The sequence below is a fragment of the Brachyistius frenatus genome, unplaced genomic scaffold, assembly GCF_029030835.1.
Source record: "Brachyistius frenatus isolate BFR_SWC_R1_liver_20210118 unplaced genomic scaffold, ASM2903083v1 Contig_6, whole genome shotgun sequence".
Taxonomy (NCBI): domain Eukaryota; kingdom Metazoa; phylum Chordata; class Actinopteri; family Embiotocidae; genus Brachyistius; species Brachyistius frenatus.
This window is the reverse complement of record NW_027210605.1, coordinates 8,489,842-8,502,841: the sequence shown is the minus strand read 5'-3', so window position 1 is coordinate 8,502,841 and position 13,000 is coordinate 8,489,842. Positions and strand designations below refer to the sequence as shown.

Sequence of the window (13,000 nt, the reverse complement as noted above, 5' to 3'; positions counted from 1 at the left end):
TGCTTTAGTCACCTTATGCCATTTTATAACCGATGAAATCTCCAGTGTGTAGCCTAACTGCTTTACAAAAGTTGAACTGAAGAAATATTATTTGATCTGATGAGCTGTCTTGTTTGCATTCTCTGACACTGGGTTGAATGAGAAGAAAGACACAAGCTGCTTCTCAGACTCTGATGATTGTTGGTTTTTGATGCCGTCAGCACCACTCTCTTTTTTTTTTGCTTATCCGACTCTCGAGGTTAAACTCTTAGTGGAAGTTGGACGCCTCCAGAAAAAGAGAATTAGCCAACATTTTTCCTTGTCACTTAGTGTGATCAGGAACAGACTCTGCTTGCTCTCTTCCTCCAAAACCAAACGAAGGCATGCTGCCTTAAGTTTCCTCCCTCGTTTGATGGTGATTTCAGTCTGACTTGTCTGCCACTGTAGATGTGTGGCCCATTGTCTTGGCAAGTGTGTCTAAATGTTTCTGACAGGTCTCAGTGAAAGACAGGCCGCAAGGGTAAACTGCCAGACCACCCCCCAGCCCCCCACCCTTCCGCTAGACGCCACCCATACCACCCCTGGCCAGTAGATGGCGATGTTCATCTTCTCTGGCTCTGCTCTGGCCTCGATGCGTCTCCCTTTACACCATCCGTCCCCTCTCCTCTCTCTGTGGCACTCGCTGAGGAAAGAGGGGTCTCACCCTGTGTGGAGGGTCATGCCACCAATTCCTGGCCCCTTTTGAACACCATGAAATTGCTGATCCAAGACACATGATTAGTGCATTCAGCCTATTGACTGGAGAAGAGTTGACACACAATTACAATGTCACTAGAATGTCACAATCCGTCTAGCTGTCTTTGTGTGCATACTCTCATTCGGCGGCACGGTGTACTCAAGAAAGAATAATTTGATCAATAAAAAGACACCTCTCTCTGTATTGTCACCGGCCTCTCTATTCTATTTTTATTAGTCAATTTGGCAGGCTGGCAAGGCCACACACAAAACTGGTGCCAACTCACTACATCTTCAGCCCAGCTCGCTGCTTTATTTGCCTATTGTAGTGGTTCAATTCGACTTGCTCTTGTGTGTGTTGCAGCGAGTGTACGTGTCTGTGTGCGTGTGGGTGCTTCCTCAGTGAGAGGAGCAGTTTGGATCAACAGAGGAGGATAGGCTTGTCACTGTAAGTTGCTCGTGACGGAGGCAGCTCTTCTCCTGACACCACAACACAACTTCTGTGGTGTGTCGCTTGGACACAAGCTTCTCGTTGTTTGCTGCCGGTGCCGCTTGCATTTTGCCTCAATCAACTAATTGAATGTGAAAGGCCGGCGGGCCTTGATGATATGAAGGACAACACACAGAGCAGTGGCAGTTTTAAGAAAAGATTTTGTGTTTCTTTGTGTGACAGTAGACCGTTTTCTCTATTATTTCTGTTCACAAAATAACTTTCAACTAATTTATGCAGATCTGTTCATTGAGGCTAAAAACGTATATTTCAAAAATGTATTTGCATGACAATTTATGTTGATCTCAGTGCAGTTTTATTTATCTATTTTAGAATTTAATAAATACAGTTGATCTTTTTTGAAATTCAATGAGAAAGTATATTTGTATTGTGTTTTTTTTTTTTTTTTACAAAACTTTTCATGGCAAGTGTATAGATCACTTTATAACCACATTTGTAGCACTTCCCATTCATCTAAATTTGCATTGAGCTCCCCACTGTTTGTAAAGGTCATCACCTCCCTGCAGATAAAAGTTTATGTATTGTTCTATATTTTTCGTGTTTTTAAACCAATTCTTATATATTTGACGTCTCATTTTTGAACAAAACTTTTCACACTTACCACATTGTCACTACACTCTAGTACATTCGACTGATATCAAGTTGAACACTCTCCTGTGTGGAAAGGCTCCTTCTCCACACTGAAAAGCTGCATGTCACAGAATGTCATCACTGACTGCAAAAGAAGAAGAAGAAAAAAAAAAGAAAAGCTTCGAATTACAGGAAAGAGGCACTGCATTAAAGAACAAAGGAGATCGATGGCAGTACATTAAATTTTATGCGAATGGAAAAAAAAAATCAACTAATTAAAATTGATTACTCCTGCTTTGTAAATGTGTTTCTGAATTAAATTATTGTATGAAAACATTTTGACCAATCGAGGAGCTGAGGAAGTATCCATTACTGGATTGCAGCTGAGAAAGGGCTGGAATGTTTTGTGGTAGCTAAGTAGTTTGTTGTGCTTCACTGCGACTCCCCACTTGCGCCCCCACTGCTAAAGTGCCATGGGTTAATCTCTGATGACCCTCATCTCTCAGAGCAGCTCCCGACTCATGGTTTGGGCCTTTTACCTGAATTAAAAGGAATGTGTGGGCTATAGAAGTATTTTTTTTGTCCAAAGTGGGTGAAAGTGAGGTGTCACTGACGGAGTTGCTCCTCTTTAGTCACCAGGGCTCTCGGGGTTCTCAGGGCCCCGCTGGGGATGTCCTTATCTAAACAGTCATCTGTCTCGCTAGTTTAGCAAGGGCAACCCCATGCAGCACCACTGACAGATGCACATTAAGAAATGTCAGACTCGGCTTTATACCAAATCTCTCAAGCTAGTTTTGAACTGGCTGAATGCCACATGATTGTCTTCCGGTTTAGATCTTACAGGAATAAAAGAGATGCATCTCTTTGTTGTTAACATCACATTATTCTTAAAACGCTTGTAAGCATAAACTGCTGTTTCCTCATGCTGCACTAAAGTATTTAATTTTTTTTTATCTTGTATAGCCACTTTGGAAAGAAGTTGTATTATTTATTTTTTTTCTCATGTAGAACCAGTAAAAAAAAAAAACACCACATCTATTTTTTGGTTGTTCCTTGTTAAGACATATCATAATTTGAATTTACAATATAAAGGAAGTGAAGCAATCACATGACGTCATCACACATATGTGGCAAATTGGACCATAAAATATGAGGTTACGGTTTTGAAATAGAATTTTACACCATCGTTAAACTTGCTTATATCTCCATACGAATGAAGCAACTTCTTTTCTTTTTTTTTTGGACAGCCTTCGAATAATATCGAAAGCTGTAGTATGTGCATTTATCTTTACTCTGCACTGTTTTTACACTTAAAAAAAATGTCCTCGCTGGATCAAATGTCGTTCAGCCCTCAGTGTTGCCGAACTGACTCAATTTTTCCATGTTTGTGTTGACAGCACTCTGATAGGTAAATGCTGCTGAATGGAAAGTTTTGCTGTGTACGTGTGGTGGTCTTAAAAAACAACAACCTGATTTCCGTCCACCACCCCCCCTTTACAAAAATTGCATAATGAGCTTTTGATGTCATGATTGTAGCCTTGCCCATGGCTGTGGCACTGACACTGATACACAGGCTGTATGTTATTTTTAAACCTTTGCATAGCAAATGTCAATGAAGTTTTCCATGACCCTTTTTCATCTGCTGAAATTTTGACTCTGACCTTTGAATTTCAAGAGTTGCAATAAAGATTGACCACTTGACGAGTATGCAAACAACACCAGTGTTTTTACGCTTGTACTTACTGTACTGTTTTACCAGATATACTGTAAAAGTAGGCCTCGACTAGATTGTACTTTGCCAGAAAAATAAATAAGACCTTTCCTCTTTTTATTTATAATTTTTTTTTCTGATGCTGAATTAGATTTTTGCAGTAACAGCCGTTCTTTTGATTTTCTCACATTGAAGCTTCGCTGAAAAAAAAGTGCACAAAAAGAAAGACAGGAAACAATGAGATCAGAAACAAAAGGTTGTTTTTTTACAGTCATTGTCATAGTGGTTCATCTCCAGCAGGGCCCTCGAGCTCCTGCAGTGCCTGAACAAGTGTGGATGTGAGCTAAATGGTTGGGTCTGCACCTCACTTCCTGATGTCTCTCAGGGTCAATAATTCCCTGTAGCTGCTCCCATGAGGCCTTGCTTCCTCCACTAAAGGTCACATTAAGGCGGGAAAGATGTCACAATTAGAAGGGCATTTAAAGCTGCTCTTTTAAAAAGATTAAAAAGCACTGTTGGCCACATCAAGCTGTCAGGCGACTAAAGGAAATACAATAATTGCATTAAAACTTAATTCCTTTCTGGCAGGGCTCTGATATCAGAAAGGTATTGGGTTAAGTCATTTAAGACAGCTGCCCCTGATAGCAAATCATCCATGAAAGCACCAAATTAATATAGAGCTTCATTTTTCACCGCCTCTCACTTTCTCTCGCTTTTGGTCCTCCAAACATGTGTTTGGGGGGAGAAATTTGAGACTAGCCTAACACAATTTTTGTTCATGTCTATCAGTGTGTTATCATATCAGGGGCACTTCTCCACATATGTACAGGCCGGGGCAATTTGGAATGAATTGATTCACACTGAGACAGAATCCTATACTTGCTAATGATTTCCTTTTAGCCCCTTCATTGCATCCCCCACCCAACTTCTACCATCATGCCCTCCAAATATCTTCATTGTAGCAGACAAAATGTGTCCATAAAGTAGATGACATTGAGAAAATTGTTGCTAAGGGTGTCAGAAAAAAAATATTCAAAAGTACATGTGACACTTGAATTATGTTTTTAGTCTGTGATGCTGGGATAGTTAAGATGAAAAATTAAAGTTTTGAGAAACTTGGTCTGATATGACATACTATAGGCTGACTTTTTCAAAATATTTGTTGATTTATTTAAGAGGTGAGGAGATTATAAATATGTTAACTTTTAAAGTAATAATCTTTAAAAGATTATTTAAATCTTTAAAAGAGTTTTTTTTTTTTTTGAACAAAAGTCTGTTAAATCGCTGTCTCTAACCAAATGAGGTAAAACAGTTGTGACTGAGTGCGTGGACTGCCGATTAAAGCCGTTTTATATGCGGTATTATTAACTGGACAAGCTGAATCTCTGTGGCTACATTCCCGGGTAAAATCATAAGTGGCGAACAGTTCAGTGACTTGTTTTCCATCCCTTAGCAGTGGTTGTTCCCCCAGAGAGGATAGGTGGAGCCAATGTAACAGACCTCTCTTTAACCACCATAAGTTGACTGACGTCACACAGTCGGTGCTGTTTGATCTCTGAAAAGTGACCTCCAAAAGCCGCTATTGCCACAGCTGCAGTTACTGCTTATCGCCACAGGTGCCGCCAAAGAGAGCAAAATAAACATCTTTGAAATTGCAGTTTAACAAAAGAATAGTAACAGTTGTAAGTATTGTATTTTTTTTTTACCAAGCACAACTAGCTTAGAGGTCGCCAGCTAGTTTTGTGCTACTATTCTGAAGCCTCGAGTTCAGCACCATTATTTTAGAACATTTGAATGGGAGTCTGTGGAGCCAGAGCCATTTTGGAGCCAACACCTAGTGGCCCTCGGAGGCATTGCAGTTTAAAGCACTTCTGCATGAGCCTCTGTTAAGAACTGGAAAACTGCGTTCACTTGTATGTGCAGTCTATGATTTTTACCTTCAAGTTGCTCACTACTGGTTTAATTTGTCCTGAGTAATTCAGACTGAAAACACGACTCTTTAGACTTTCTCTTCTGAGGCATCTGTTTGTTTTGGCTCAAGTTGAGTTTATTTCAAAAGGTTTAACAAACTTTGAATACAGAAACCAGCCAAAACAAACAAATGTAAGATAGAGAATTCATCCTTTTAGTTTAGATCTTCTGGGTTTCCTAGCTGCTCGCACCTCCTGATCCTGAATCTCAATCATGGTCACCTGCAAAACATCCATAGGTCTTATGATATATTGTAGTTAAGTATTAATACTAGTTTGAGCACAAATATACAGCTGGTTACATGGATTCTCTCAGACGTCCATTCATGTGGTTCGAACATAATTGGATTTGGTCCTCATTTCTCACAATTTGAGGTATCACAATTGTAATTTTCAGACAAGTGCAGTGCAAAGTCTTGTCCAATTCAAACTCAATAACATTTCTGTAATCTTGTCCGTTCATCAAGTTCACTCTCTTTAAGTGTGTTGGTTAATGTCTTCTCTTCCTATGATTGAGTTTTCACCTCTTTTTCAGCTTTACCTGACACTTTATTGGTTATCTGGTTTGCAAAGAATATTGCTCCTAACATGGAGCACTTTGGTGCATTAGCTTTACAAAACGCTTTACAAAAGAGCCTAATTAATTTTTAAACCCAAAAAATGATTTGCCAGTTTTCTGCAGCAGAGAAATTTACCTACTTTCTGTTTTAGTAATTTATGCTGCCAATCCAAATGTGCCTTGTACCGTTATCCATCTTACCCCCCTAAAAGCCCAGTTGTGTGCTACCCAACACTATAACTGGGTGATCCATAAGTCAATAACAAGACTGAAATCTGTGCAATGTGGTTATAATTGATTGAGATGTCTGGATGGAACTTGTGCAAAGCATCTATGTCATCTGCTAAGAAGTGCACTTTTCCTCTCCCTGAAGATCTACCACTACAGTTTTAACCAAATGGACATTTGCCTCATTAGTATGCCGCTGAGCTAAGATGTCATACTTATGCATGTTAACATTGATACAATTTTCTTGTCAATATTGTGCTACTGAAATTTGGAGCGAACTTAAACAAGGACTGCTCGTTCAGCATATTCTTTCTCTATTAGGTCATTACCTCTCCCAGGGCCAACAGCACTCTGTTATTTACTGGCATAAATATTGAATATTAGATTTTAGGGTGTTTATTATCTCTGGTTTCTGCCTTTACCGCAAGTTGGGCTTTTGGCTCTCGGACTTGAAAAGTGAGAGCTTCCCCAAGAGCAGAATGATTTTGTCTTGTTATCAAAAGGATATTTTCTCTGTGTTTTGACTGCATCTTTTGGCCCAGAACATCCGTTGCGAGTTCACCATGCAAATGGTGTAATCTGGTTGTCACAATGAAGGTTCCGGGTGACTGACTTTAATATGCCCTCAGCATATAGAGATCCAGGAAATTCCATACCTCTTGCGCAACCTTTGTGTACGTCAAGGTCACGGTTGTGTCCCAGTGAAACGGTAGATTAGTGTCTAAATAAATTGTGGCAACATCTCATGGGATGAATCTGGTACGTTTTGATAAAATTCACTGTTGAAATTTTATTACTGCATGAATATTCCAGAAGATTTACTATGAAGTGTACTTCTTCACTTGCTTCAAGGCTTCTTGATAGCAGACTAAAGAAAAGCTTAATACATTTTCATAAGTTTCATAAAGATGCCTGTGCAATGGTTCTCAACTGTACCGTGTTTGTCACAGAAACCCAGCTTTTTAAGCAGCCTCCCTGCCACTCCTACCCCTTGGACAAGTTTAAACTGCTTTTGGATTGAAACAGGTTCATAGTATATGCAATGCATTACCCAAAATGAATTACCACTGGCAGGGCGCTCAATCACTTTGTATCTTTCAACACTAAGAGAAAAGAAGAGTAATCAAAACCTTTCAACCTATTAGAGGGATGACTTTTACAATTGAATCACGGGGACCACAGGTGCGATAATAAGTCATCGAAACCTCCCCTCCAGTGTGTTTCCCCTTTCTCTGTGTTCTTACATATTTATCTATTTTAGGAGGCGCCACTTCATGGCGCCCACTTCAAATTTATGTTTTAATGCCATTTGAGGAGGATTTTTTTTTTCTTCCTCCAATTCTTGGAAATGCATACTGGGGTGGAAAATTAAGGTGCATCTCGAAGGAAAACATAATAGAATCGATGAACGCAGTGCACTTAAAACTACTGATGTTCTGATGCTATTTAACGTTCTAGTGCATTAACGTTTCAAGTCATTACAACATTCAGGCTGGGTGATTTGATCATGGCAGGTTTTTAACTGGAAGAATTACAGAAGTTTTCAGCCTAGGATTCTCAAGTTATTAGATACAAATGATCACCTCTGCATTAAGTATAGATTTTCTTCCACTGCGCACTTAAGAATGGAAGTTTGTCTTTAAGAGCGTAATAGCAAATTAAGCTCCATACTCCATTTGTCCAGCACTCTTGATGGGCTAATTTTATAACTGCTGATTTGGTCATTCCCCACATTTAGCTGGAAAGTGGTCAGGTGGTCTTTTTCCTCACTGCTGAGTGTGGGGGGCGTAAAAGCAACTATCAAATGGAATCCATTTAAGGACTTTTGTTTTTTGTGGTTGGATTTATAATGAACCTTTTTCTTTCTTTAAGGAAGGAAGGAAGGTCTAGACTGTTGTTTGTAGTGTTAAAAGCCTCAGTTTCCTGCAGAGCTTGCCGCCTTCCTCTCACATTATCTCATTATGAGGAATTAAATTGCATTTGTCTCTTCCCAGATTACCACTGCTGTAAAATTTCTACAGAATCCAAAAGTACGTCAAAGCCCCTTGGCCACCAGAAAAGCCTTCTTGAAGAGAAAAGGTGAGAGACTTTTGATTTACTTGATTATATTTTGATATAAACACACACACACACACACACACACACACACACACACACACACACACACACACACACACACACACACACACACACACACACACACACAGAGAGAGAGATATTTGTTGAGGTATTATATTAAGATTACAATTATTATGTGTTTAATTACAAACTGTGGTTGACCTGAGATACAGATAGTGTCCTTTTTTTTTGCAAGATAGATCTGTCGGGGTCAAAGGTCGTGGCCATAGCGCTTTGCCCTGGGGGATCTAATAGGGGTCGATTTAGCTTCAGAGAACATGATTCAGGCCCAGTGAATAAATGACACACCAGTTGGGATGCTCCTTTGGGTTCAGGAAAATTAATATTGACAAACTCCCTCTGCATTTTCAATGGAATTATCAATATTGCCTCCAGCATTTTAACCCTTTTACTTAATTTAACTGTTATTGTAAATTTGAGGCATGACACAGGGAGCTTTTCTAAGCAGGGTGGGCGGAAATGTTTGCTGGCGATTCACTTTCTTTGCAATTCATCGGGATATTTCCAACACATGGTAGAATATTGTTTGTGCAATAAAACTTGCAAAAAGCTTTATTACTCTGAACTCATTTAAGTTGGTTCAATATGATGCGGCGGTGCAATTGTGCAGTGTGATGCCATGTGTTTCTTACAGTCGGCTCATGGCTGAGCAGAGACTGTTTCAGCTTTACCTCAAATAAACTCTTCATGGTGAGTATTTTTATTTTGTTGCAAGGCAGTTCAGTACTTGGGGGACTGTACCTCTGCAGTGCTGAGTGACTTTGCTTCCAGCATTAGACTAGCCAAACAGTGAAAAGTGAGCCTAAAAGCTCTGACTGGGAAAGGAAACCTGAAACCAAATCCATGGTAGCCGGCTGCTACTACACACATCTCATATGGCTCTAGTGATTCTTGATATCTCTTGAAATTTCGGTCTTTTTGTGTCATTATTGACAACTAAGGCAGAATCTGCCGCTGGTTATTTCAAATATAATAAGGCCTCATCCTCACTACATGATGTCATGCTGCACCTCCTTTTCCTCTTACTTTCAGCTTTGCTGCAAACTCCATGGAGCTCCACTATCCAAAATGGTTTGCTCTCACTGCACTTTAAGTCCATGAAATATGTATGACGCTTTAATGCAGATTTATTTTGGAAAATCGGTTCCTCTGTGGATCTAAACAAGAACTCTTGATTTACATGAGGGCATTGATCTCAGGGAGAGAAAGAGACGGTAGATATGAGCGATGAAACACTAAGCACAAAGTATGTTTGAGTAGCACTCTGCAGTATTCTCAGGATAACTCTTGACTTGTAAGTGTACAGTCATACAGCACTGAACCTGGAAATATTTTACAGTCATCCTTCCTTGAAATTCCTTGAACACTTCAATTAAGTTGCTGATTTAGTAATTTAGTAAAAAAAAGTCATCTAAGTTGAAAGTTAAGGGTAAAAATCAATATCTTAAAGATAAATCATTGGACAAATTGATGTCATTATACAGTCACTTATACAATTAAAACCTTTCTCTGTCATGATGAAAAGATTGAAATAAGTTTCCTCTGCCTTTATTTGTAGTGTTGCATCATGAGTTTTACTTCTTGGTTACTTTCCGAGTCAAATATATGTCAAAACATCATATACAAGATGCATGACATTGCTAGTTTATGGTATCAAAAGTATGTCTAGTCTAAGTTTGTATGTTGACAGGAGTTCCCTTTTGAATTGACCACTTTCCCTCTATAAAAATGCTCATATGTTGAATCAGTAATATGTAGAATATGATTAGTTTGGACTGCTGGCTTCGTTTTATGCCTCCCTTGAGTTTCAGTGGGCTTTTGTGCTGCCAGCAACAGGCCAAGACTCAGACTTTCCATGTTTCTGTGCCCAGCGTGTATTGTCCTCTCAACCTTTTGACAGAGAAACTCAATCATCCTCCTCTTCCCACAGTCACCACAGCAAATGTGTCCGTCTTAATTTCTAATACAGTTTAATGTCATATTTATGTAAATACTTTTTGATTTTACTCTATATTAACAGCCAGAAATGTCAAAGCACACATAAAATGAAACAATACCATCTCCCAGTAGAGTGGAATTTAAATTGGATTCCTCTTGCTGCCAGTACTTACGCTGGACAGCTGATGAAGGGGAAAATAGGGCCCACTTTGATTGCATGTTGCAGAATCTTTACACAATAATCTCAGTCGTGCATATTATTTCCTTGCGCATTTGTGCCCTAATCTGCACTGAAGGACATCTCCTTTTTTTCCAAAGAGATCCTAAAAGTGCGGTTTATTTCAATATTCATTGAAAAAAAAAAAAAATTCTGTTTTCCTTCAACTGTCAATTTCAGGCTATGAATTGGAAATTATGCAGTCCAATATTTCTAGCTGCCCTTCTTGAGTCCTTGAAGTTGAATAAACTGGCTGTAATATTGAAACTTTGTCACTTTGCTGTAATATAAATCAAGATTTAAACCCAGAGATGCTTTTTCTTTCTTTTACTGAGGAGTGAGGAAATGAATTGCATTTTAAACCGTCATACGGCAATCTTGAAGCAATTTTGCTTCACTTGTTCCTTGCCAAGATCAAGTAAATTTTATTGTGTTTGAGTGAAATATAATGTGCTAGAGTCTCATCTAGTGAATTGGGCCATCTATGTCTTCTACAATTAACAGATGTAACAACAAAAGAGCATCGGGGCCCATTTTGGCACCACCATTTAGCCCAGACAATTAGCAGTTGCACACATAATTACCAAAAAAAAATCTAATTCTCAGGGTCGAGTCAACAACATTTTCCAGCTTTCAACATGTCACTTTGACCGTGGCCTCTGAGCTGACATCACTCAGCCGGTCCTAGATTACCAAACTGACTGCAGTTTGTATGGGAAATAAAGCGCAGAGAGTACACACACATTAATGCAATACAGGTAAATTCAGCATGTGAAACAGGCACAGTACATTCTCTGTCAGGGAGACATAAATGATGGCGTGACTTATTTATTTTTTATACCGTCCCAGTTGTTATTGAGTTGAATAAATAATGCTAATAGATTTCACCCTGAGTGGAGGCCCGGTGATCGAGGGTCACGGGGAACACAGGTAGGCTTTTGGTCTATTACCATACCTGGTATGAAGGTAAGGCTAAGGTTCATCATCCCAGATATTAATAGGATGCTGTTTGTAAGTGGGGTTATGTGACTCACCTCTCGGACAAAAATGACAATGACCAAGGCCTGCGTAGAAGGTAAAGGGATTGATGTGGTTATAAATTACTCCACGGCGCCACCTAGCCGAGGCCTTGCCTACTTTGTCATCAGTACAAGGCGATAAAGCAGGGAAATGAGAACAGAGTCCCCTTTTTTAATACATAAATGAATACTCTATGAGAGTGGTCATTATTTAGGGCATGCCATTTTCAAGCAGTTGAACCAAATGACATGTAGAATCTCCCTTGCGTGTACAGCTGGAGAATCAGGTTGAACTTCTTCTTGATAACCCATTGACCTCCATCTATTTATGACCCCTGCCATGCATTCCTTTTTCTAAATATGATATTCAAAATGTAAGTAATTTTCACTCAAGGGCAACTTCATAATTCAGACCTTGGAGGACAACGAAAAAGGCATTCACCTTTTACCACCCAAAATATTTTAGTAAGCAATTTTTATAATTAGCTGTCCGGGCGAGGTCCTGACCCATAAAGTCCAGAAGTGCCCGAATTGGAGAAGTGGATTTCATGCAAGAGCCTTGCTGCCCCTCTGCCCTTAAAAAATACCCAGAGAATATGAGCCGGTGAAAATAGAGCTGTAAATAACCTGACGAGCAATGGGTTTTCCTTTAAATAAATACCGATCAGGTTTATGTTGAAAGACAATAGAAAACGTAGCCCGGATATGCAGTTTACAGTATTTATAGCTGTAATATCGAGGTGCCAGCACCGTAATTTCATGCCCCAATGAGAATGGCAAGGTCAAAGCAAATGCTTTGGCAGAGCATCTGCTAATACGGTGACTCATAAACAGGCACTGCGTGTATCAGGTGCACCAAATAATACAGTATAATGAAATACAGAATAGCTTTCCATTATTGTTCTTTTTTATGGTGTCGTCATTAGGTGTAATTTATGTCTTAAAAAATTCATCTCCCCACAGGTCGATCTGAAATGGGGGTCCAGGGGTCATTCCACAGGTTTTGGAACCCATAATAAATTTCACAATCCCTTTTTTGTCTTTTCCTTTTATATGTAAAACTCATTTTCACCTTGTTCCTTTTTCTTTTGGATCTAAGGGCTCTTTCATTTGCTGTTGTCTTCCCCTCAACAATAACAGATCAGAGCCTGCAACACAACTTAGCAAGCTGTAATTTAACTAGAAAACAGCTTTAGGAATTTCCATGTATTTATTTTGATACCAGGTAAAAGAAAACCTTTTATTTGCAACATAAACAACATCAAAGATGTGCACCGCTATTAAGATGTACATATTAATGCCAATAACAGCCTTAATGCAGATTTTTTTTTTTTTTTTTTTTTAAGGACTGGATTTCAAGGTGAAATATTATTATTTCTTGTCTGATTTGGTGAAACTGAGATCGTTGCGTGTCTCACTCAATA

At 39.2% G+C, this 13,000-nt stretch overlaps 1 protein-coding gene across 1 annotated transcript in view; it reads left to right on the top strand.

Annotated features, from left to right (window-relative positions):
• pex14 (peroxisomal biogenesis factor 14) overlaps window positions 1-13,000 on the top strand; it is a 45,209-nt gene that overhangs the window by 11,605 nt on the left and 20,604 nt on the right. Inside the window, exon 3 of the mRNA XM_069689063.1 lies at window positions 8,258-8,342. Coding sequence (XP_069545164.1) covers window positions 8,258-8,342 — 85 coding nt within the window. The remainder of the gene's footprint in view (window positions 1-8,257; window positions 8,343-13,000) is intronic.